The sequence below is a fragment of the Notolabrus celidotus genome, chromosome 2 (genome assembly GCF_009762535.1).
Source record: "Notolabrus celidotus isolate fNotCel1 chromosome 2, fNotCel1.pri, whole genome shotgun sequence".
Taxonomy (NCBI): domain Eukaryota; kingdom Metazoa; phylum Chordata; class Actinopteri; order Labriformes; family Labridae; genus Notolabrus; species Notolabrus celidotus.
In genome coordinates, this window is record NC_048273.1 from 24,096,549 (window position 1) to 24,122,029 (window position 25,481).

The window sequence follows — 25,481 nt, forward strand, 5'->3', positions numbered from 1 at the left end:
TGTACACGACACGATGGATGCTAGGGGACCCTTCGCATGCAAGGCCAGATAGAAGATTTACTTTTTATGTTTCCACATGTAATACGCATCCTCTGCCGTGCATCACCAATTTGTGTGGTGACCGATTTATAAACTCACTGAAGTTTCAAACCTCTGCAGAGTAGTTGCTTATTCCAATTCCTGGACTTTGTCGGTGCACAGATGGCCCCAGCAGAGCCCAAATCTTCCAGGTTTATTACATCACAGGTGATGAAAGTCAGAGCTCAAAGGGCAGGAAGCCACATTTGCCCTTGGCGTACCGCAGCGGGTGCCCTGAGGATTTGCATACATTTCCCTTTGCTGCATGCATTTCCTTTCACTGTTGCTTCGCCTGAAGCTCTCTCGGGAAATCTACAGGGAGCACGAGGCGGCATGCAAGTACAGAAATCTGAGCAAAGAATAACAATAGCTGTAAAGTTTATGCCATGAATATATGCACCAATAATAAATCTTTCCATATGGGTTATAAATTACAGTACAGTATGGTCTGAAATGAAGAGAAAGCAGCAACTCAGTAAAAAACATCTTTATTCATTTCCATGTTAAAAGATAAAGGAACTCGTATACACGTCAAACTGCATCCGAGGCTTACAGTATGTCCATGGTTCCTCATCGTCACACACACACACACACAACCATCTCTCACAGCTTTAAATAAAACTAAATGTATTGCTGTGGAGACAAAGAGAAGCACACTGTAGAGTGAATGGAAAAAGGACCTTCCATGAAGTGGGCGGATTCTTCTACTTCTGTTTCAGAAAAGCAAACTGAAATCTTCAGGACAAAAGTGGACACTTGTTCAGTCAGTCAATACATGAGCTGCTTAGTAAGTCATTCTGTCTGATGGTTTCCTGCACACACAAATTCACACAACAGATCAAAACGTAATAAAACTAATCGAGCTGCACGTCCGTCACAAACTCATTCATAGTCGGTTAAATGTTTCGACAGCTGGAAGTCGCTCTAAAGTAAAGATGAAGATGATGATGAGTCTTAGAAAACATCATGATATGATAAACACAGCTGTGGTGGTCGATGAATCCCCCTCAACAGTATCTTGGAGTGGTGGGAGAACATTTCTTTCTCAATATCAGTTTGAAATTCCAGAAATTCCATTAATAAAACCTTCAGATGCTTGAGAGATTGCAATTATCTTCTTACAACACTGATTGAAAGTGTCTATTTGTTCGCCTGCGGCTACGTTACAGTGTCATTATGCACTCTAAGAAACTGATCCATGTTAAACTGATATGTATAACTGGTTCTGCAGCTTAGTGATGAACATTGCAGGGATAGAAAGCAGTATCAAATCATTTCGTACTTCATCTCAAAGTCAAGGAAAACATTTCAAAGCAAAAAACAAACTTTAAGTGTTGTTATCATTTGTCTTTATACAATTACAAGATCTGGATTTTGTAATTATGAGATGGTTAAAAGTCAGTTATCTCCAGATAAGATGAATCATGTTTTAAAATGGAACATAAAAAAGTGAAATCAAAACAAATTCTGCAAAAATAATGTGTCAAATCTAAAAACACAAACATAAATATAGATATGAGCTTGTTCTTTTGAAGTGTTTCAGCTGTAGTCTTGAAATAATGGACTCAATACAATAGCAGCACATACTTCCAGTCTTAGCCTCGCTGTAGGGTGTAACCTCAAAGAGTTATGTTGAACTGGTTGGACTTAACCACAGATGAAGGACCTGTGCCAAAATGAGTCAGCACCTCTGCTATTTCCCGGCTAATTACAGCAGTTATCTTCAATATTAAGTACATGAGGAGCATTTAATAGTCTGCCGGTCTTTTCCATTTAATGACAGTTAACCTGCTGATGTAAAAGACTCAGATTAACCGCGTGTTTTCTCCCTATAAGAAAGTACAATCTATCAAAGGTTGAGAGACACCGCGTTTCTGATTTGGTGGCTGAGAGGACAAAAGTCTGCACACTGAAGAACAAGTTGGTTTGGATTGAGTAGCCACATTCACTGCACTTAAATATGACAGGGTTAATGAAACATAGTGTGCGCGTAAATAAATATAATGAGCAGGAGAGATAGGTTTGTGTTTCTGTGTTTGCTTTTTCAAATAAAAAAAACACTCATGCCGAAAAATGCAACAGGACTTTCAGTTTTTTGGGTGTTGGGATTGTTAACTTGTATTGTGAGAGAAGAATTCTTTGTGGGTTGCAAGTTAGTAAAAATAGAAATGGAAGGAGCTTGGCATGGTTTTTAAATTGTCTTAAATACTGCCGAGAAACAAACTAAAGCCTCATTTCTGTTTTTATGGAAGCCCTAGGAGACAAGTGAGTGAAAACATGTCTCATAAAACTATTTTTATGATCTGTTCTACATTTTTTTTCTTCAGTGATCATGACCTGAGAGCAGGAGGAATTACAAATTAGTCAAATTTTTTGGAATTACACAAACATGTCTGCTTTATGCTCCTAGGTGGAGGTGCAATTCAGCTTTATGTGGCCTCCCGAGTAACGGAAAAAACAAATACATACCTCCCAAATATTTGATCTTCTGTTTGAAATAGTTTCAAAAAGGTATCTACAATATATATGATTTTTTTTAAACTTGATATTTTCGCCTGTTTTTGCAAAAAAATATATGAGCTGGCATTTTTTTTAACTTATTGCAAAGTCACAAACCTGAAAGATAAATGCATCAGACTCAAAAAATTGATGACAACAATTTTTTTTTACATTTTAGGGCCAAATTACTTGAAATACTCTACGCATAGTCATCTCTTCATTACTGGGGTTTTAAATCAATAAGTCTATAAAAAAGTAAATATAAACAAATTACAGAAAATAATACAAAAATCAAGAAATGGAAGCATCATTTTTGTACTTGGAGATGCACACAGAATAATGCACAATGTATTCAGAGTTTCTGCCTTTCTCATACAGAAGAGTGATTTGCATTCAATCTGTCACCACTCTCTTGATCCTGTCGCTCTCAGCCACCATTGACTTTCTCTCATTTAACCCAATCCAGCAACCGGCCCAGGCAGTCAATACTAGTGAAAACCCACAGGGCTCTTATCAACTCTCTCGCTCTAACTCGATATCTAATGCTGAAAAATATGCTGACCCTTTACATTTTTCATCAAAAAATATATATAGGCATGTACTGTATATACATTATTATCTCTTTGTCTGTAAACGTTAGGCTCTTCAAAAAAGCACTGATTCAGATCAAAGTGGATCTTTAAAAAATAAACTGAACAAAACACTGATCTGGTGTTTGATTGACTGATGTAAAATAAATAGCCATAAGTTAAAACGTATGTACAAAATGGACAAAGCACTCAGTAGTTAAAAAAAAAAAAACACGCTAAACTAAAAGTAAATTCTGGTGAGTGAGTTTGTGTCATTTGTACCGTTCACAGCTCAGATTTTAAAGGCCGTGGATTAGCCGACAGTCCTGTCTGAGCAGAAGTGGTTGTAGTGTAAGCCGTCCCGAAGCTGTAGGACGGATTTAATAGTGCAGTTTGTGGTGTCACTCCCTCTTTGTGAAATAGAAAAGTGAAAGAAGGGCTCCAATTCCCAGGTATCCTCTTGAACACAAGTTCAGGGAAAAGTCAGACGTGTTTGTGGATCCCAGGCTGGATTATCAGTGGTTGTTGCTAGAGGAGAAGAAGAGTTAAGGCCTGGACTGGCTGAAGTTTGAGTGTGTGTCCGAGTGTAACATTAGATCTGCTCCACCGGTGCTCCCTCTTCTTTGGGCGGAGGCTCTAAGTGAATGGGAGTGACGTTGGCTGGTTTCTTCACACTAGTTATGAGAGAAGGAGAAAGACAGATTGTGGACAGACAGTGATGAAGGGTGAGAAAGGGAAGGAGGGACATGTTTGTTGTGTTAAATACTATGGTGGAGACTTTGATGGGTGTTTTCTTTTGACCTCAGAATGTTCTGACATGTCATTTCTTTATATCTGGCACATAATCATAATGAAATATGAAGACTTCTACTTCTACTTCAATAGTGTGCTAAAAGCTGCAGCAATCCCAATTAAGAATCAGTGGGACATGAATGTATGTACAATTTAAAAGTTTCAGACATACTATCATTTCCACTCGGAGTGGGAGGCAGGTTATTTCTTTTTTTGCTCAAGTTTGAAGTCCATCTGTCTTATCTGCATGTAATTGCGATCTTGCCAAGGAGGGGCGAATAGGGATGGAGCATGACCGTGCACAAATGTTACGAGTCCCGACTGATTTCCCTGCTAAATAGCTCTACCAACCCAGAAAGTGTGAGAGTTGAAGGGCCAGTTAGCAGCACAGCAGTCTACTTTCACCAGGCCTAACACTGTGGCAGGCTAAAAACGATATCTAATTGTGTCATTCAGTCATTCGGCTGATCTGAGGTATGGGTACTGTAACAGTCAGAGTCTAGTTGTTGTTATACTGCTGCCACCTTTCTGTTTTGGTTTCATGATACAGAGTTGTTACCTTCTGAGATTGCAGTTGTTGCTACGTTCCGACCGAGAGAGGACTCTCCTTAGTGCCGTGTGGAGATCCCTAATCTGTCATCTGTAAACTCTCTGATGCTACCTTGCTATCTTGGGTCGACTGCCAACAGCTAAGACCACTAGGTCTCTCCAACTTCACCAGCCACGCTACAGTACTTATGGGTATGTCATTTTTTTTTTACAATTCTCCTGTGCATTTACGCTTTTGTAGGTTTATGTTGGTGTGCTTTTTACACTTTGTATGAACCATCAACCAGCAAGGAACTTCAGATGAAAAGCAGCATCCAGTGTTCTGACTGAGGTTCAAGAGGACCTGAAGCTGAGGTGTCTAAATCACTCAACTGAATACTGCTGTGCAATCAGCAATGCTGATGATGACCAGGCTCTTTTATATGAGCTCAATGCTGCACAGAAATCGAGCTTGATCAGTGTAGCACTGACTTAACATGTTACCGAACCCTCTCTCTTAAAACACCTTTTAAAAACACAAACAGCCACTGAAGAGGAGGAAGCACTTCAAAGAGGACAGGAGATGCGACTTCCATGTAGACCCTCACATTTAAAAGTACAATCTGAGTTTTACTCACGAGTATGGAGATATCGGCACAGCCACGACGAGGACGTGGTTCCTTTTTCTGAAGAGTCGCCACAGGCCTCTGTGGTATCCCCGAACATCCAGGTCCCAGACATGGAGGCACTGAGCAGGAGACAGGAGAAGGGGTCAGTTTCCTTTTCAAAATTCAACCCTATGTCCTTTTCTTTCCTGATCCTGTTGTTAGAGACTTTAAAGGGACCATATCACTGATCATGATTTAAAACAGTTACAGCAGCACAAACATTTACATATAACGAGTATCTAAAAGTCCATCTGTCAGAGTTCCTGCTCCAGCTGCGTACCTTGGCAAGCTCAGTCCAGGTGGATGTGTCTGTCTCCGTTTCCATCTTGATGAACATGACGTAGGTCTTCCCCTCAGAGTCCGGCAGGAACGAGTCCTCACACGGATTCTTGGTGTGGTCCAGAACCTCTGCTTCCCTAGGATCACGCACACACATTAAATCGGCAACATCCAGGTTAAATTTCTAATCTACCCTCTCATGAAGTCTTCTGAGTTTTACTCACTTCAGCAGGTTTTGGATCTCCACTTCATACCCATCTTTCTTTAAGCTGTGACGATCAAGACAACAGATATTGTTATTTGTATTATAGCAAAAACGGAATATCTAAATACAAACATTGAGCAACCACTTTTCACATACCTGTCTACATTCTTCAGCTGTACGTTAGGAACAGTGTTGAACTTGTGTTTCTTGAAATAAACCTCCTATGAGATGGAGAAAGTGTGATCAAAAAGGTCTACTCAAGGACAGTTCCTGCCAACCTCTACCACATTTTTAACTCTGATTATTCAGTTTTTTTTAAGCATATTTCTTTCATATCTTACATGGAAATATCCGTTCATGTTAAGGCCGATGATGCCGAAGTGGTACGAGCGGGACACGTCAGGGATGATGCACTCTCTGCCTTTCCTCTGCTCCGGCATTCGCATCCACATGTCCCAGTCCCACAGCTATGAGACAAACAAATCAGTAAGTTTATGAACATCTGTTTTTTAAACCTTTTAAATTTTGTATTACTTTCATTAACTTAATGGATACTTCGCATGAACACTGTAGTAACATTTTTGCACTGAATCCTCTGTGTTTTAAGATGTTGTTATATATTTGATTGTTTATTCACAGAAACATTGAGACACCTGCAAGCGATTACTTTGCAGAATAATCTTGGTCTGTGTCTAACTAAATTTCTGGCTCAGGTTTGGTCTTAATGACTCAGGGGGACTAACATCGAACTCCTAAGTTTACTCAACGTTATTTAAGACATTAACCTAGCTGATTGATATAAAACATAAATCTCTCATGCTCATGTAGACTGATCTTTGGCAGGTTTTTCCGACCGTCACAGTCTATTGCAGCTTGCAGTGTCACACACTTTTTCTCCACTTAGCTGTGTGCCTATGTTTGAGATGCTGTAATGAATGAGTTGGACTGATGCTTCCAGTTTGTCACAGACTTTAAAAATACTTTGCAGAGCAGCTTGGGACCAGAGGCTGCAGAACAAAAACTATTTAGTGACTAAACACCTCGATTGGAAGAGCTCAGCCATTCTGCTGTTTTGATATTTTACTTGTGAATACAAAGAGATGTGCGTAAATATGAGTTCTGGTAGCTTAAGGAAGGGGTGATGGGTTCATCACATAATCACATTTGTTAAACTGAAAGTGGATTTGTATTTCAAACAAAGTCCTTAACTGTGAATTCAAAAACACTAATGTAGAAATAATCTTCACCAGACATCTCGCCTGAAAAGCAACACGCCCTTGAATTTTTCTGTGTTTGTCCTCAGTCACAAATGCATTAGCACACTCGACATACTCAACGGTGCTTTTCTGTCTCACTCCCCTTCGTCTCTGGCTTTGGCTACACTGAAAAAGATTTAACTCCTAAACTACTTAATGAACTGTTTTCCTGTACAAATCAATACCTGAATAAATAGTTAACAAAGGTGACTAAGTGACTCTGATGGGCCACGGTCATTAGTAACTGTTTTTGACAATATTCAGAAGTAGTGTAAAATATGCATGACAATCCAAAGCACAAGGCAGACTTCTTTAAATACAGAAGATTAATCCTGCACCTTCTCAGGCGTCGGCCACTTTGGCTCCAGCTCGTCCTTGTACAGGCTCTTCTTCAGCACCCAGCCCAGGCCGGGCATGCTCTCCACTCTGTACAGTAGGGCCGAATCCTCTGCTGTGTGCTCGTACCCCTGCACAACAACAGGCGGCGATTAGACATGCAACTTCTCTGTGGGGATTAAGAGTTCCTGCCCTCCAGTAGGTGGAAATCAGGCAAGAGCAAATGAGAAGAGAAGGAGTCCTTAAATCTCCAGAGGCTTTCAGACATTTTGATATGGGTTATTCAACAGCTTAAGACTCACACACACAGCTCTACCACAAGTGCAACAGTGGAATTGTTTGAAATGCTGCAGTAATTACATGCTTGAGGATGTTGTGCTTGTTGCTGTTTAAATAAGGCAAGAGAGGATGAAATAAGAGGGTGAATAACATGTAAACAGCTGATAGAGTCAGATAAATACATAATGACTGATCAAATAAGATGAGTTACTGAAGACAACAGAGTTGAACAAAGGGAGAGTGGATGTACAGGGTGCAGCAGCTTGCACTCACCTGGTCATTCCAGGCTGATATACAGTACAGACTGTCGTCCTGATCCAACAGGTGGATAGTTTGACTCAAAAAACTGCGAGAAATCACAAAGAACTCAATAAACAAAACACATTAAAGGAGTTAAAACTGTATTATTGACAACATCACTGCAGAAAAACTCCCTCACTGCACCATGGCGGTGTATTCAGATCTTTATCACACCGTTTTAAGAAAAGAAGAAGTCAGATACAGCGTATCTAACAGCTTTGAGTCTGAGTAAGAGTTCTGATTTGTACGTTTTCAAATGTTGATATTCATACAGCTGAGCTCAGGACTAGTACAACCCTCAGCATAAAGCAGTTAACAGAAAAAAATAACAGCCTTGTTCTTGTTGATCAGAGGAAAAACTTTTCCTCTCGTTTCAGGGAGACAACAGGCATTGAAACCTTGCGATGAAGCTGGATCAAACACACTCTTAAGTCAGGTCTGTCAAACAAAGCAGGACTGGATTTCGCATGAGGATGATGGCTGCTTTATCACTGTGGGTTTACTGCCATCTAGTGGTGATTATTTACAGCTTGGAGGGTTAATGGGCTGTCTCTGCTTATTCCTCTCATGTCAGGAACCTGCTCGAGGCTATAGGCTTGGTATGAAAACAAAACCTTTTCTTTATGATCAAGAAGAAGATTTGATTCTAGCTTTTGTCCAGATACATAACAAAATGAATGAACTGCCTCATGTGTCTTGAACAAGCCGCAGAAACCATCCTATGGGCCATGAATCACTCAGCCTGGGACACAAAGATTAAATCAGGATTGGCTCTGTTAATTAGAAGCTTGAACTGTTCACACGTGCCACTTTTTTTCACCACACTATTATTAAATGTGGATTTTTATTTCTAAAATACATTGAAAAAAAAAAGCTCATCATGTCCAACCAACAATCCAAAACTGTAACAAGCGAAATCATCTCATGAGTGAAACAATAAAATGCAGTTCATCCTCACATTTGGTATTCTTGATCAATATTTTTTGCTGAACAAATGACTGAAACAATAAACAGATCACATTAAAGAGGTACAGTGTATAGTATTTAGCAACATTTAGCAGAACAGACTTGGTAGAAATGGAATATAATATTCATAAGAATTTTTAAATCATTGTATAAACACCTGAATATAAAGATATTTTTTTGTTGTGTGCCAAATATTTTGAATTGATAGACATTTTTGATGGTAAAAACTTGATTAATACAGGATCATGCTTATCGTGCATCACTGGTGCCACTGTCACTTCTCAGACCGGAGGGGTGAGCAAGGTAGAGTTTCAATCTGCAATCTGACTGCTGGATATTGCGTAATATTCCCATTTCTGTACACTGTATCTTTAAAACTTGTCAATACACCTCACCATCGACAGGCTGACTTCTATTTCTGATTTAATATCATACATATAAATCTGTCAGTTGGCTTGTTTGGTTATGCATACCTGAAGAAGTCGATGGAAATGTCCAGGTCTTCTTCTAGGACGATGGCAAAATTTGTATCCTGATGAAAGTTGAAAAAAAAAACATGTATATAGTCAAAATTACGCTTATCTATATTTTATTATTCATTTTTCATATATATGTTTTCAGTCTTTTTAACTTAACTTTTTCTTCTACTTCTATGTTCATTCCTTCTTTGCACCAAAATCACAAAGGCAGATTCTTCATATCTGCTATGCATTCTGATTCTGAGTAACACATGGTGGGTCAGTTCTGTGTTACTACTGTGTTCAAGGACAGCGACCCATTGGACAACTAACAATTGACTTATCAATTAACTAATCAATTACTGAAGATATGATGAGTTTTTCTTCATATAGAGGCAAACTAAAAAAACAACAACCCTGCTTTAAAATTTGAGTGTTTGATACTGAACAGCTCACATCACTCTGTGATTTAATGAACCAGCTTAAGTCTAACTTTGATGCCTTTTGGACAAAAGACTAGCAGAGTACTCACTGGGTGCAGATTGAAGGTTGCAGTCAGACTGGCCTTGTAATGCTGCAGCAGGAAGAAGATGCAGGAACACACATTGATCACAGCTGTTTATCCACTTTAAGAACTTGAAATGAGGCTAAAGCTAATGAAGAAAAGTCATCTACATAGAAAAGTAACATCCATTAGAAAAGAAAGGGCTGAATTATTTTAAGTGAAAGTCTGTTAACCCTTTAATATGGAGTGCTTGTGCTTACCTGGGACACTCTGGCATTCTTGATACTGATAGGTGTGTGCTGCACTCCTTTCAGTCCAAACAGCTCGACAACATCCATTGGCTCCTGGGTTTGAAACACATGAAGAGGTGTTATCAGGCGAATGAGATGTCAGCCCTAAAATCACACCAACAGGCTGTCCTGTGGAAATTGCTCAGCTGGGACAGGGAGTGTCAACAGAGCATTAAATCATCCCCTCTCTTATGTTCAGTTGGTACCTCATAATATCCATCGATGAAGACGGTTATCATCTGCGGGTTGACACCATGAGCTGAGAGAAGCGACCTCAGCATCCTGGAACAAAGACGACAAAAATCTGTAACTTATTATAGGAACAAAAAATTACTTTTTCTGCTTCTCTAGCGCTGGATTTTTTCCAAAACAAAGATGAGTGAACAGCTAGAATTAACTTTCAATTTCAAGGAGAAGAGCGGCCATCGCTCTCTAAACTCCAGCTCACTGTGGTTACTCTGTTTATGAATTGCAATCATTTTCCAAATAGTTAATTAAAAAACTAACACAGCTGTAATTTATTTCTGTAAACATTTTCTGTCTTTTGACCTCATTTGTCAATGAGCGAGGCTGAAAAGCAGTTCATCTACCAAACACTGACAGATATGGACAAAGAGGGGAGAATAATAACAAGCTAATGAAACAAAAACAAAATATTTGTTCTATTAGGAGCCATGTCTAAACTGTGTTTTCTTCATTTTAGACAAGATCAAAAGGTTTGTAAATCTTATTTTTTATCATTTGTTTTTTTTACAATCTCACCTGTAGAGATAATTGGGTCTGTTTCCTGCTATGACAGCAACTGGGACACTGAAGACGTGGTTGTTCGTCAGCTGCAGGAGAAAGTAAAGCGATTTAAATAAGCTTCAGTTTCACAAAGTAAAGTTAAGTTTTTTAACCACCAAACACAGCAGTATGGAAACGCCCGTGAATCTAGGCTGGAAACTATGCAGGAAGTTATCAAGATATTATGAAACTATATTCCAGGAGGAATATTTCTGCAGCAGGAAAAAGGAGGAAATGTGCAAAATCATCAACAAGCTGTACACTCAACGAAGCTTAAAAACAGTGTGCATATGAATAATCCACAACCTTTATGCAAACGATTCATGTCTGCACAAAAACACAAAACTGTCAACCAAAATCCACCTACCAGCACTTCAAAATGTAACATTTCTGATTTATCTACATTGTTTGCAGGATTGAAAGCAATACTATAGTGCACAGATGAATACTGGAATAAGTCTGCAGTCTTCATTAGCTCAGTTGTCTGCTGATGAAATTCTTAGAGGAACAATGTAAAGAGATTAAAGCAATTTGGTATAAAGTCTTCAGTCCTAGTTTGGTGCAAAAACAGTCAGTCAACTCTTCACTGGAAGCAAAACAGCAGAACTCCAGTAAAGTCAAATTGTTCCTTTGAACTTTAATCAAAGGTGGGTGTCACTAAATAAAAACCTGTAGATAGGGAGCTGTGCCAACATGCTTTTAATGTCTCCTGAGCAGCTTTGTGAGTAAGGTGTTGCTGAGTAACTATACTACTTTTTGCAGAAACAAGTAGAGTATCAAGTTACTGTTCAAATTCAAAAACGCTGTTAAAATTACAAAAATTTAAAAGGACTTATCAAATAGCTGACAACTACATAAGATGCATCGTCAGACTCGGCAGGTGAGGTTACGCCTACAGCAGAACAGCTTCATCCTGGGATAAAAAATATCTGTTGCAGTAAACACAGAGTCTGAAGATCACTCAGCTTCCTGTCTGTGAAATTACAGCCTCATTTGTCCCTCCTCGAGGTAAGGGACAAGAATGTTGGGATAAGTTGTTGTCCTCGTCCTAACCATCAACACGCTTCTACTGAGCTAGCTGACAGAGAGCTTGACACCGCAATAACCGATGACCAAGTGCAGCTCTATGCGGACCAAGGAGGAGCCGCTCCTTCCAAACATCCAAGGTTTGATCTGAAATCACCGCCAGCTTCACAATCTGTGAGCTTGAACTAACTTACCTAAGTAACGCATTACTTCTAGAATGCAATGACTCAGTTAGTCATTTAGTAACTTTTTGGCAGTGGTAGTTAAGGAAGAAAAAAGCAGTGAAGTAAAGGTTCTCACAGGGTCCGGGTTGAACTCGATGGGTGCCGGGTCTTTGCAGCTGCAGATGCTGCCGTATCCTTCAACTTTGCTGCAGAAGAGCTTTCTCCTTCTGTTCAGCTCGGTGTCCGCCCAGTGGCACTCTGCCTCTGTATGGAGGAGGATCACGTGTCAGAAACATTCAACAAATGCATCTCCAACAAAGGTTTAAATTAAATGTTCACGTCTTTACAGCATGCGTCTTTTGATTCGTTTATTTTCATGATTGAAAAGACATGTTTCATAGTTTGCAGACGTGCTTGTGCAGTTTTACCTTCAGAGGCGGTGAGCTGCACCTCAGTCTTCAGCAGCACCGGGTCCCCCCAAGTGGAGAGAGCGGGAGACTTTGCATGCTTCTCTCCATACACCTGACCTGGAACCCCACACGCACACGCACACAAACACACAGCTCAATGCTTGATTTGATTGTTAAACTCTGTTTAGTGAAGTCTGCAGAGTTGACCGATATCTTAAAGTTGAGTTTTTCATCGTCTAACAAACACATGACCACGAATGAACTTCCATCCCCTTTAAACCATATCTGTGTTAGTGTGAAGGCAGAAGTTGCAGATCTTGAAACATCATGAGTCAAAATGAGATCAAATAGTAGAAGGGCAAATTTTACCTCCTTTCTTCACCACAAGAGTCCACATGTCCCTCCAGCTCAGGTTGAGGGACACCTGGCTGCCCAGATTCTTGAGCAGGTTCTTTGCAGCATCCTTCAGGTGGAACGTCCCCTCATCCTGCACGATGATAACACCTTTTAATTTGAAGCAAACATGAATATATGACATCTGGTTCATCACGGAGCTATCACTGACCTTTATGGTGAAGATGAGGACTCGACCCCGGGTCACCATGTTGAGGAAGAGGATCATTGCTTCGTCCTCGTGGGGAGAGTATGTGTCAAATATCCTCTTGGCCATCACGTGACCCTGAGATACACACATCAGCACACATTACATCCAGAAAGATGACCAGCGTAGTGAAATGATGACAGAAAAGTGCAGACAATTATTATTTATTATGACAGACGTAGCAGTATATGCTTACAGTTGCCTGGTTGAGGACTATCACGTGGATGCCTCTGCCCTGCTCCCGCATATCATCCTCTAACACCTGCAGAACATGAGTCAATAAATAAAACTTTGTGAAACACATGCAGCTACGTCCCTCACTGAGATCTTAAGGGTTAATGCTTAAATGTTATTACGATGATGTCATGAGTCACACAAGAAAACGAATCCCACAAAATAGTGGGAACAATGTGTTATTGTAGCGTTTTTTGGGGATGACGCTGCATTCCAGGTCTCAGGTTTTGAATCCTTGGTCATCATTTGAATCACTTACAACAAAGCTTTAATCAGCTGAGTTAATCCCACCATACTTAGAATTTCAAATGATTGATTTTAAACACCCATCTGTCAGTTAAACTCACAGTAGTGCCATCCACTGCCACGTAGACCTTGGAGCGGCTGGAGTACACCTCGATGTCCAAGACCTTGCGTCCATTAGCCGGCCTGCGTGGCGTCTCCATGTTGGGTATTGCATCCTCTGAAATGGAGCATAACATCAGGATTAGATACTTAACGTAATGCAACTCTAGATACAGATTAGCCACGTATCTATCCCTCTGGGCCAAGTTGTTTAAAATCCAGATAAGAACAATCCAGAATTGGAAATTCACTTTTTTGAGAACTAGGTATTTTATTTAACATTGTCCTAATTTTCCAAAGAAAACCGGCCGCACTGACCAACCTGATCCAGATACAGGCCTTTAAAGCAGGGGTTCCCAAAGCGGGTTCAGGACCTCCTGAGGGCTCTCAAAATGTCTTCCAGAATGTTTTTTTTTTCTTAAAGTAATCTAAAATTGCATATTTTAATCATTATTTTAAAAATATAGAAAAAAAAAATAGTTACATTTGAAATAAAACCTTCAAACACAAAAAGGTTTAATTAGTTTTCTGCCTTTCTTTGTTGCCAGATGACCCCTGAGATTTTTCGCCTAATTTTGCTTTGCACTTCTTGTTTTTATTGCCCGCTGTCAAGCACTTTGTTACTTGTAAAAAGTGCTATATAAATAAAGTATTATAATTATTATTAGGGTTACTGAACAGTTAGCATCAGTAGCTGCAGGTTAATTCATAACAGCACAGGAAACCCAGTCACATGTGCATGTAGGTGGCAAATTTTCTGCCGACCAGCTAAATAAAGTATGAAGCAACATTTCATCACATGGAGGGAAAGTGGGGGTCGTGAGTCTTATGCACCTATATAATGGGGGTCGCAGGCTGAAAGGTTTGGGAACCTCTGCTTTAAAGATTACCACTGCTCCAAATAGTGCTACACGCAACACACTTTTTCCACAGAGGGGCGCCAAAATCCCACACTCTGCTGGGGGCAGAATCATCGACTTTGTTGGATCAAGTTATTCCAATCATACTCAAAAGTTTCAACCAACAAAAACTGGATTTTAAATTCAGATCTTGAAATCCTTTTTTCTTTTATAGGACTCGGTTTCAAGATTTGATACAATCTGATGGATTCAATTTGATCAAATGTAAGGGAACACACACTGACTTTGAAACACTCACAGTGACAGTGACCAACAATGTTTGCTTGAAGCGTTATGCGATCTGTCCAGTTATGAGTATCTTAAGGGGTCAGAATTAAGTCAACAAAAGCTGACAGACTGACTAAAAAAAATTATACAGTCAATATTTTCATCATGTATAATGCAAACAAACAAATGGCACAAAGTTAGGTTTTAATCTAATGCTGAGGCTACAGCAGAAAACCCCTGGCTGTACAAGTCTCACCATATTCTTGAGCTGCTGCATCTTCACTAGCGACTCTTCTCGTGTCCAAGATGAGTTTGATGTTGACTATGACTGTTATGAGCAGAAACAGCACAGCGCCAGCCTGTGGAGGGAAAATATACAGTGCTGTCAAATAATGCAAATATGAAGACATTCCTATATAACTATATACACAGTGTATGTATATGAGCTCTACATTCTCAGGCTCAATGCAGCGCAGAAATATCAGTTATCGTGAAACTGGTCATGAACTTCTCTGTTAACTCTCTGCTTCAGGCTCTATGTGTGCTCAAATGAAAGGGAGTGTATCACATCATTTGATATTTCTCCCAAATAAAAACGAGCAATCACAAGCCATCTGCTTCAATCAGACTGATATAAGGAAGAAATGATAATTGTCAAAAGTCTTCGGGGTAAAATGGGTACTATGGAACCTACCATTTTTAACACACACATATAGAAATTGATGAAACTGAAGCAACTCTGAACACTAACTGTACATATAAAATCATAGCTCATAAACATATGTTCACCTTGTGCTTATATTAAAAAGTAATCATTGTTTAACTGTTTCTGTTCTTTTATCTCCATTTTACGCTGGTCTCCATTGTGTAAGTTTTACATCTTATTGCATACATTGATATTATTGTATGTTTTTAATGGTTGTAGAATATCAAATTCAATTCTTTAATTTTGGAAGCCTAACCAGATACAGCGGTTGAAATTAGCCATGGCTAGAAACCTGTATGCACGGCATCTACTTAGTATACTTTATGAAGCAATGTTTCATGCATTTGTCCCTGTCAAATAAACAAGTAAATAAATGAAAAGGTTATACAATTATACGGATGACGATAAGGGCCACTGAAAAAAGGGGAATTCGGAGGACAACAAAATTGTGGCCTTTTCTCAGAATTTTGACTTTAATCTCAGGATTAAAAAAACGACTTGCCCTCCATTATGTTTGTTCCAGTGGTATGAAGCAATGTTTCATGCATTTGTCCCTGCCAATCCTGTGGCATTTTTTCATAGAATCCTCACTTCAACCTCACAATGCTATGGAAAAAAATGTCAGAATAATGAAAATGTCACTTTAAGATATAATTACTTTTTGCTCACTGTCTGTCAGAATTTGACTAACTTCAGAATATTTCTTTTATACCACTTTTAATTGTTTTTAGCTCATCTGCCCTCCAAAAAATGTTATTTCAATGCAGTTCTGTGAAAAGGTCAGAATTTTAATAGAACTACAGGTTAAGAAAAACTTTTTTATGCTCCAAAATTCTGACTTTTTTTTCTCAGCATTCTGAATTTAAATCTTTTTTTCTTTTTTTAAATGACACCTTCAAATTAATGTTTTGCTGACCAGCCCTCCATATTTCTCAATCGCCCTAATCCTCTTCCATATTATTAAGAGGTGCTTCATCAACTACAACAATAAAGCAATGTCTTTTACTGTCGACCTATCCCAAAAGCAATATGATCCTGAGTTTTGCTATCCCTTTAACCCCTAAAGCAGGGGTGTCAAACATGGGCCAAAGCCATCCCGTCAGAGGATCCAATACGGCCCGCGGGACGACTTTGTACATTAACTGCAAATTTTCAATAAAAGTAACTACTATTTTAAATTTGTCCTCTGGGGGTCGCATCAAACCATAGTGCTGACGGAGCGGACCTGAATGGCACTTTTTTTTCCCCAAGACTTTTTCTGTCAAACTAAGAAAATAGATTACTTGTTGTTTGCATAATCCAGTTGAGATTCATAAAGACTTTTTAGAGCACTATGAGATGATCCACTTACTACTAATACTAGCACTACACCCCTGCATACAACACTGTCCAGCAAACTATTCATGCTGGAGCTGAGGGGTCCAAAATAATCAACTTTACCTTTTTCATTATTATAATCTCTGTTCTTTTGCAGTAAACATTACACCCTGTGTCAGGTGAATGCGTTTCAGGGCTTAAAGAGTAAAATATTTGCCGCACTATGAGACTCACCATGGCAAAAATACAACAGCTGTTTTTGTACAAATATAGTTCCTTAAATGTGAACATTTTCAGAATGTACTTGTACTTTCTTCGGTAAAAAAAAAGGGAAATATTTGGAGTTTTAATTATTTATAGGTTATTATGTTATGATTTACTGGTCCGGCCCACTTTAGATCAACTTGGGCTGTGTGTGGCCCCTGAACTGAAATGAGTTTGACGCCCCTGCCCTAAAGTATTCACTCACTGAAAGCCCAGAGTGTATTTATGGATGTATGTGCAGTATTATAACAGGTAGATCCAGGTACTTCATACACGTGAGATATTAAGCATTATAGAGCCAGGGGCGTTACTTCAGTCCAACAGGGTTGAGCAGATTATTTCCCTTACCTGACAGAACCGACGGATCGACCTCTTGTTGGTCAGTTTGTATTTCCAGGTGAGGTACAGGCTTCTTTGTTGGCGGGGGATGAAAGGTTTGGCTCGGGGATTGGGGGTCCACGTCTCCATCCTGGACACCGACACAGAGCTCAGACCCTCCGCCTGCCCTCCTCCAGCTCCTCCGGCCGGGACATCCACTGCTCCACAACACCACCGAAACACAGCTGTCCGTCACATCATCATCTGAACACAAAAAAACACACAACATGGGTCAGAAATAAAGTTAGCTTACAACCAACTTCAGCTAGCGACAACTTACTGACTATTCCCACTCTTTAAGTTCAGAGAGCAGGATGTGATCACACTTAAATGTGTCTTTTCCGATGAAACATAAACTTTACCACTCACAGGGTTTTCCAAAAATACTGCATTGTCTTTTAAATCGCGTAGCAAGCAGCAGGATCCAGCAAAGCCGCTTGTGTTTGCTGCTACATGCTACATGCACGGTGTTTACGTCGCAGATCAAACTACGTCATCAAGCTTCTTCTGCAGTTTTGTGCAGAATGAACCCCACGAGGCTCACGGCCGCCTCCTATAGGACTAATAAGGTACTGCCTAGGTTATGTCGCATGCTGTTTTCCTTGTATTATCCAGGTATTTGTGTTACAGAGGTAAAGAACTTCATTTTTAAGAATAGATGATCTCTGGATAGAGAGAGCTCCGGACATGAATCCATATATATTATGTATTTACTTGTACTTTTGCAACTTTGGGGGTATCAGGAATGATCTTTACTGTAGAGCAGAGCTATTCAATGAAATATTTGGTCGGGCCGGATTTTCAGACTAAGAACATGAGCTGGGCCAAACATTTATAGCAGACAGTGAGCAAGGTTAACCATTTAAGAGAAAAACAAATAGATAAGATAAAAAACACACTGGATGTTTGCCACATCCAACAGAACATAAACACATTATAGAGCAGTACTTAAACTAAACATATGCTGAAATACTGCTTCTTGAAATTGTATATTTCAAACACATAACTTCATCACATTTTGACAGGTAAATACAAGCACATGTTAAGGTGCATATGAACAAACTTTGGCCACATCCCCCTTAAAATCTGATAGGCCACCCCAAAGTCCAAAACAATGATTGGCTATTTGTCATGTCTGCCGACTGTACTTCACAATGTGGGCTGTATTGTAACAGGCTGCTACAACAAATCCCTCATTCAGCCCCTGAGATCCTGACTGCTGCCTTCTTCATTTACCGAAACAAATAAACATGATAGCCAAGATCCGTACAATATCAGCTCCTATGTGAAAACAGAGAAAAAGTCACTTTGAAGAATGATTCTATCATAGAGGAGAAGAAAACATTACTTCATTAACATTTCAGGTTGGAGCTTTGTACAGTAGTCTATGCTGAAATAATATATGATGATTTGGATCATTCAGGGGTCATATGTGAAATCTTTAAAGTTAACTAAATTCAAAACTTTACCATTTCAATACTTTACCTGGACTTCAACCTTTGACCATTGCCCTTTGTGTCAAACTGAGACACACCTTCCCACGCCCCAAATAAAGAAACTGTGTCATTAAATAGAATCATGCTGTTATAATTTTTTCATGACTCACAAAGACAGGGTCAAGCTTTTGGATTTGGGATTTGTTAGTCTTTAAAAAGTAAAGTCTTAATAAAATCTACAGAAACCTGTTAATCTGTCGAGTCATAAATTACATTTTCTTTTTCAGTAAAACGAACACGTGGCTGCAGGTTTCTGTTGGTTGGAAAACAAAGTCCAAACCCAGCGCTCCACATGACATCATTTACAGCACCTGTTGAGGTTAAACATTACTGATTTTATGTTGCACAGTCCAAAGCAGCATAAAGATTGGGAACTGGAGAATCATACGTTTGGAAACTACAGGTAACAGGTGGACCATGAGGTGAGTATCTGCTTTCCTGTGTCACATCTGTTACTCTCCTATGCTACACATTATGGATTACACTTTTGGTCTTATTCTTCCCTTTATGCCATTATTTCTTTACTCATCACCCTTTCTTCTGTCCCCTTTGTCTCTTCCATTCTTCCATGTCCTGTTTGTCCCCATCATACTCCTGCCTGCATACCTGTGCCTTTGTTGCTCTTTCACTCCTTATCTCAACCTGAACTCAGCACAGTTAATTCAAGAAAAGTATGCCACAAAGCACATTACATTATCCAAGCATGTTGCACGAGAGAAATCTTAAGTTATACGCTGACTGTCGTAGAAAGCCTCAAATCTCAGCTCCAGGAAGTAATGTCTGATGTCACTGAGACTACATGCATGTTTTTAAATCAATTTTTTATTCAAAAATATTTTATATTCTCTTCTGTTTTTCTCCAATAGTGCTGCATTGGGTCAGTCAATGGAAGCCAGACTGGAGGCCCTGCAGTGCCACTTCACCTGGGACCTGAACCCCAGCAGGCTTAAACTCTTCAGTCTCAGGGACAAGCTGGAGGACATTGGCTCAGTGGAGGGATACAGCTGGCTGGGTCACATCTACAACCTGCAGGGTTACATACATTTCCAGCTTGGGTTCACTGGTGACGCCCAGCGTTTCTTCAGCAGAGCTGCAGAGGCCTTCCGCCAGATGAGAAACACTGTCTCAGATGAGGGTGCCTGGTTAGTGGTGAACCATGGGAACCTGGCTTGGCTGCACTACCATAATGGAGAACAAACAGAGAGCCTTGCCTACCTTTCAAAAGTCAACTCTCTGATGAGAACATACCCATCTCCATCTCCATCTCAGGAGGAACTACATCCAGAGATCTATGCTGAAAAAGCCTGGACCCTGATGAAGTTTAACATGTGTGAAAAGTTGCTGGCAGCAGATTACTTCCAGAGAGCCCTGAGGATGCAGCCAGACACAGTGGAGTGGCACACCAGCCACGTCTTAGCATTAGTGAATTCTTTTAAAAACAGCAACAAAGAGCTAGGGGCTGACATCTTGGAGAAAATGAAGATTACCAAAGACCATGACCCAGATAACTTGTACCTCGTCGCTCTTTACCTTGAAGCATGTGCTAAGAAAGGAAAGAAGATAGGTGTGGACGCACGTGAGCTGGCCAGGAGGGTTTTAAGAAAGCCGGTCAGCAGCTACAGTGGTATCAAACCATTACTGAGGCTGTACAGGATGTGCATATCTATGGATGAGGCGATAGACTTGGCAGAGGAGGCTTTGGAAAGACATCCAGGTGAACGTTATCTGAAGAGGTGTGCTGCAATCTGCTATGAGATGAGGATCTTTTCAAACCAGGACAATCCCTCGGAACGCAGCATGATCGACCGAGCAATCGTTCTCTGTAAGGAGGTGATTTCTCTTTACCCACAGTCCTCCCTTAAGAGAAAAATAGCTCTTGCAAACATATACGCAGAGTCCAATAACCAAGTTGAAGCTGACCAAATATTCAATGAGCTTCTAGAGAGTGGCCTCGATCCTGAAGGCGCACAGATGCTTTACAACTACTATGCAAAATATGTTCATTGCATTCGAAAGGAGAGCTACAAGTCAATAGAGTACCACATGAGAGCAGCAGAGATACCGTTACCGTCTCACTACCGGGAAAACAGCATCAGGACTCTGCAGAGGATCAGGGAAAGAAACAAAAACCGGATGTGTGGAGACATAACTGAGTTTCTGGCTAATCTGAAAGACTAAGAGCCAACAATGAACAACTGTACTGTACAACTGAGAGTTTAGGTTAATCTAATCTAGAATAACAAATGCATTGCCTGAGAATAACTTTGATGAAGTGGAGATGAAACAAACTCAGGTAAAGTATGTAAAGGATGTTTTCAAATCTTTGTATTACACTGGCCTAATTGAAAATACTGGTAACTAGAACAAAAACAAAAAACAAAAAACAAAAAACAAGGATAACACTGTGAGTTAATAAAATCATATTCCAATCATGTCACAGTCTGGTTGTGATTGTTTGTTTAAACTTGTAATTCTTCTTTTTTTAAATATATTTTACTGTTTGCTAAAAGGTTAAGTACGCAACCATAACAGGCAATCCAAAATTTTCTCAGATCGGATATACAAATGTGACTGGCTGTGCCATGCAATCATCTTCACATTCCTGTCCTGGGACCTGTCTGTTAAACTCCTGAAGTTTGCAGCTGACACAACTGTCATCAACCTCATCCATGAGAGTGATGAGTCTGCACACAGACAGGAGACGGATCAAGTAGTCCTGGCACAGTCAGATCCATTGTTTCCCAGTGGACCTCTCATAAAAGACACTATACGTAAAAAGGCAAAGAAGAGGTTGTACTTCCTGTGACAGTTCAGGAAGTTCAACCTGCCCCATGAGCTGCTGATCATGTTCTGCATCTTCATCAGGCAGTCTGTTCTGTGCAGTTTTTAATAACTGTTTGGTTAGAGTCTGCCACCAAACAGGACCGGACTGTAAAGAGTCTCCATACATGTACTGAATAACTTCCTTATGTACATTTACCCATCTATTACACAACTACATATATATTTGTATATGTTTATATACCATTGCACCATTGTTTTACACAATCTTGTATTTATAAGTCAAATATTGAATGCCCAATAAAGGCCTGTACCTGAGTATAATGTTCATGTTGAATGTTGTATAGAGAGAGCAAAGTTTACCACAGTCAAATTCCTTGTGTGTACACATACCTGACAAACAAAACAGATTTTGAAAGAGAGACATGTTAAGACAGATGTTCAGGCTGCATGTTCTTATCTACATAATGGTAGTACTGTGTCCAACTTTTTCTTGGCATTCTAACTTTCCCAAGCTCAAATTACAGGAGTGATGGCACTTCTTCTGCTGTTGTTACTGATTTTGTCAAGTTAACTCAACAATTGTCACCCTCACCAGTCAGCACCATAATTCCTAGTGGGTTGAACCTGTTATTGATTAATATTGTTATTTTTGTAGACCTAAAATGATGGTCATATGAGATGTTGCCATTGTCTATCTGTATCTATCCCTCTCTTTCTGCATATCCCTCGCTTTCCCCTTTCAACCTCAATGCAGTCTCAAATCTAGCTCCCTCAGAAACACCACTCCCACAGTAAGTAACAACAACCAGTAAGAAAGTAAAACAAATATGTTGTTGTACAGTGCCCTCTAGTAGTAAAAACACCTCATTACATGGTGGTAAGGCTGCACAAAAGTTGCTTACACTCAGTGGTACTCATGTCAAGTAACCAAGTCATAAATATGTGATGTTAAGGCTTCCTAATTGAAGAAATGAAAAACAAAGGGAGAAGCAAACTAGTTATGAATCATCAATACTTAGCTGCAATGTCCATTAATCATAAAGGTTATGAAAAGAAAACCAGAGGTCAGGCTTTTTTGACTTTGGAAGACACCTAAATGTGTATTTTTCTGTTACAGTTCCTAACGTCAAGGTTGTGGTCGTATCTGCCCCATACCCTGTATTGTGCAACTTTCAATACATTTAAAGACTCTCTCGTGAAGGGTTCCTGTGGTGCTCTTTAAGTTTACTATGAGACTTTTAAATATATTTGACAAAAAATGCTTAATAATTTCGCAGAATTTTCCCTTTTCAAACTAAAATTATCAAATTACTTTGTATAAGAAATGCAAATGCTAAATTAATTTATGTGTGAGTTGGTGATTATCCTTTACCATATTTACAGTCATGTACAGTACATCATATATTGTAGCAATCAATGGAGGTATTCAGAGTGTGAAAAGTAACACTGACTTGTGATGGAGTTGGGACTGCAGGTAGCAGGGAAGCTGCTTCACACAGAGAACCCGGCAAACTGCTGCAAAACAATGAATTACTACTAGTCAGAATGCTTACAAACAAGTGTGGGAGATGGGAAAACCAGGAGCAGGTCACAGACAGGTAAAAAGGAGAACATGTTCACACTACTAATAGGTCTTTTATTTTTTTGTTTCAGGGGTAAACAAGTTAAGACCTACTTGGCACACAGCAATAGAACAAACAGTCTCACAGTCAACAGAAATGATCCTATGACTTAGACCAATGAAGGGAGTATTAACAGGTGGGTGGGGAAGATAGGGCGAAGGCAAAACCAATTAACTCTGGAAACAGGTGTGCCGACTGTTTAATGAAGTGCATAAAAATAGAAATAAAGAAAGCAGAGGGTTAATTGTAAATGTACTGACTGTACACCAGTGTCTGAGAGACACTGCGCTCTTCTTTGTGTTTTTCTGTGATGATCACTGAAGAATCTAAACAGAGACAGATAAAGATATAATTAATATGGTATGTGAATCTGGTCTGTATGCTACACACCTACTTCTTGAATAACATATTAGAATTTCTTCATGGACTATTGTTGAAATAGAAAATAGGGAGTGACTATGGTGTCAATGTACAATTATACAACATTAATTATACTAAAGCAGGTTTGGCAAAACAGCACAACCTATAATCATCTACAATTGGCTGTTTGCCATCTGCTCTTCAAGACACTAAACTTTACCTGTGATTGTAGGGCAAATCAATGCCTAAAGCACTTTTTATTGGCATTTAGCTATTTGTATTTAACAGTAGTTTTACTTTAATCCTACCTTAACTCTTTTTTTAAATAAATGTAACTCAAACTAAATCAAAACCGAGTATTAGCCCGAACAAGACTTCAAACCCTCAACAGCAATCTCTCTACACTCTACCTAGCCTGCGACTCAGCAACTAGAGAATACTCCATGGGTTGCAATACATCAAAAATAACATGGAAATTTAGGTGGAGGGAGAGGAGATCAGGTCTGCTGAGTCAGTGAGCTCTTTCAAATCCCTTTTCAAGACATACTTTTATCATTTAGCCATTCGTGAAATTGATTTTTTGGGGGGAGTTTCACCATTTAAAAAAATATAACTTAATTTAATTCCAACACAGTTCTCTTAAAATAATTGAATTCCTTTCAAGTTCTTTTAAAGGTACTTTCTGTCTTTTAAAATGTGTTTTTTTTTCTTGATGTGGCTTTTGTGTGATTTTCAACCTGCCTGTTTATTTTGCCGCCCATATGAAGCACTTTGTTACCAGGTTTTTGAAAAGTGCGCTAAACATAGTTATTAAGGTTATTAAAGTCATTGGTTTGAGGTTGTTTAAAGCAGACTGGCTACACTGGAGTTCTTGAGTTGGCATCTGTCCCTGCCCATCATTGAAGATCATGTTTCATCTTCCCATTATTTTTTCGGTTTACAGCGTCTTATATAATACACACATATGAGTACGCAGATGACAAAGTGGCACCAACGCTCTGACCTCATACCAGCAGGGAGTCAACCACCTTGTCCAATGGTTCGGTAAAGACTCACCTCAGCTCAACATCTCAAAGACTAAGGCACAACGTTGCGCTGCAGGGGAAGAGATAAATCATTTGCACCTCTTTTCCAGCTGCTCAATAAATCACTTTTAACATTTAACTCATGTTCACTCTTTGAATCCATAAATCCTTGATTTCCTGCTGATTTTTTGACCGGGTCTCTCTAGAGAATGAAAATGAAATCCCCTGTCTCAAATAGTCCAAATAGGATAAGGAAGGGGCTCCTTCAGAAACTCTCCACCAGATGGACAGATGTAAGGACATCATGAAATAACTCTAAAAACTAATATGGCAGAAAAAGGGCAGTCTGGGATCTAGAGAAAGCAAACTTGACTGAAATTGTGTTTGTAGTTAAGCTCTGATTCTTGTGAGAAAATAAAAAAGGCCAAAAAACCCTGCTGTCATGAGGGGGAAAATGGAGGAGAAGCCTACCTTCGGCAGAAAAAAAATAAGATTTTGATAATAAAATAACAAAAGGTACAAACAAAAATTAGTAAAGACATCCAAGAATGAAATCCAAAAGAGAAAACTGGGAACACAAAGAAAACACACAGTTAACATCGAGAAAGACGTACAATGATCAAACACAAGACAGAGGAAACAGAGAAACTAAATACACAGAGTAATTAACACAGGTGTGGACACAGGTGAAACTAATGCGGTTAATCAAAAAAGGAGGGAAACACACAAGGACAGGAAGTAAAACTAAACTGGTAGCACAGGGTTAAAGAACAACAAAATAAAACAGGAAACACAAGACTAGACTAAGAAACACAAGAACATACATAA

The 25,481-nt window shown here is 39.4% G+C and overlaps 2 protein-coding genes across 3 annotated transcripts; one reads left to right on the plus strand and one right to left on the minus strand.

Annotated features, from left to right (window-relative positions):
• Positions 1 to 549: 549 nt before the first annotated feature.
• pomgnt1 (protein O-linked mannose N-acetylglucosaminyltransferase 1 (beta 1,2-)) lies at positions 550 to 25,253 on the minus strand. 2 transcript variants are annotated; one of them, XM_034708395.1, is made up of 24 exons: positions 25,125 to 25,253; positions 23,529 to 23,594; positions 23,098 to 23,161; positions 17,337 to 17,570; positions 14,958 to 15,060; positions 13,577 to 13,692; positions 13,192 to 13,257; positions 12,960 to 13,073; positions 12,764 to 12,881; positions 12,413 to 12,511; positions 12,121 to 12,248; positions 10,771 to 10,841; positions 10,215 to 10,290; positions 9,979 to 10,062; positions 9,746 to 9,787; positions 9,229 to 9,287; positions 7,763 to 7,835; positions 7,213 to 7,341; positions 5,960 to 6,085; positions 5,775 to 5,839; positions 5,638 to 5,682; positions 5,415 to 5,550; positions 5,105 to 5,214; positions 550 to 3,820 (listed from the first exon to the last, which is right to left on the minus strand). In XM_034708395.1, exons 4-24 carry the CDS (start codon positions 17,454 to 17,456, stop codon positions 3,739 to 3,741), a joined length of 1,962 nt encoding a protein of 653 aa, XP_034564286.1. In that variant the 5' UTR covers positions 17,457 to 17,570; positions 23,098 to 23,161; positions 23,529 to 23,594; positions 25,125 to 25,253; the 3' UTR covers positions 550 to 3,738. The 2 variants fall into 2 exon arrangements, with proteins under 2 accessions (XP_034564286.1, XP_034564278.1); XM_034708387.1 differs by lacking the exons at positions 23,098 to 23,161; positions 23,529 to 23,594; positions 25,125 to 25,253 and adding an exon at positions 17,736 to 17,866.
• LOC117828946 (interferon-induced protein with tetratricopeptide repeats 1B-like) lies at positions 19,280 to 21,296 on the plus strand. The gene is made up of 2 exons (XM_034706371.1): positions 19,280 to 19,284; positions 19,729 to 21,296. Exons 1-2 carry the CDS (start codon positions 19,280 to 19,282, stop codon positions 21,038 to 21,040), a joined length of 1,317 nt encoding a protein of 438 aa, XP_034562262.1. The 3' UTR covers positions 21,041 to 21,296.
• Positions 25,254 to 25,481: the final 228 nt, after the last annotated feature.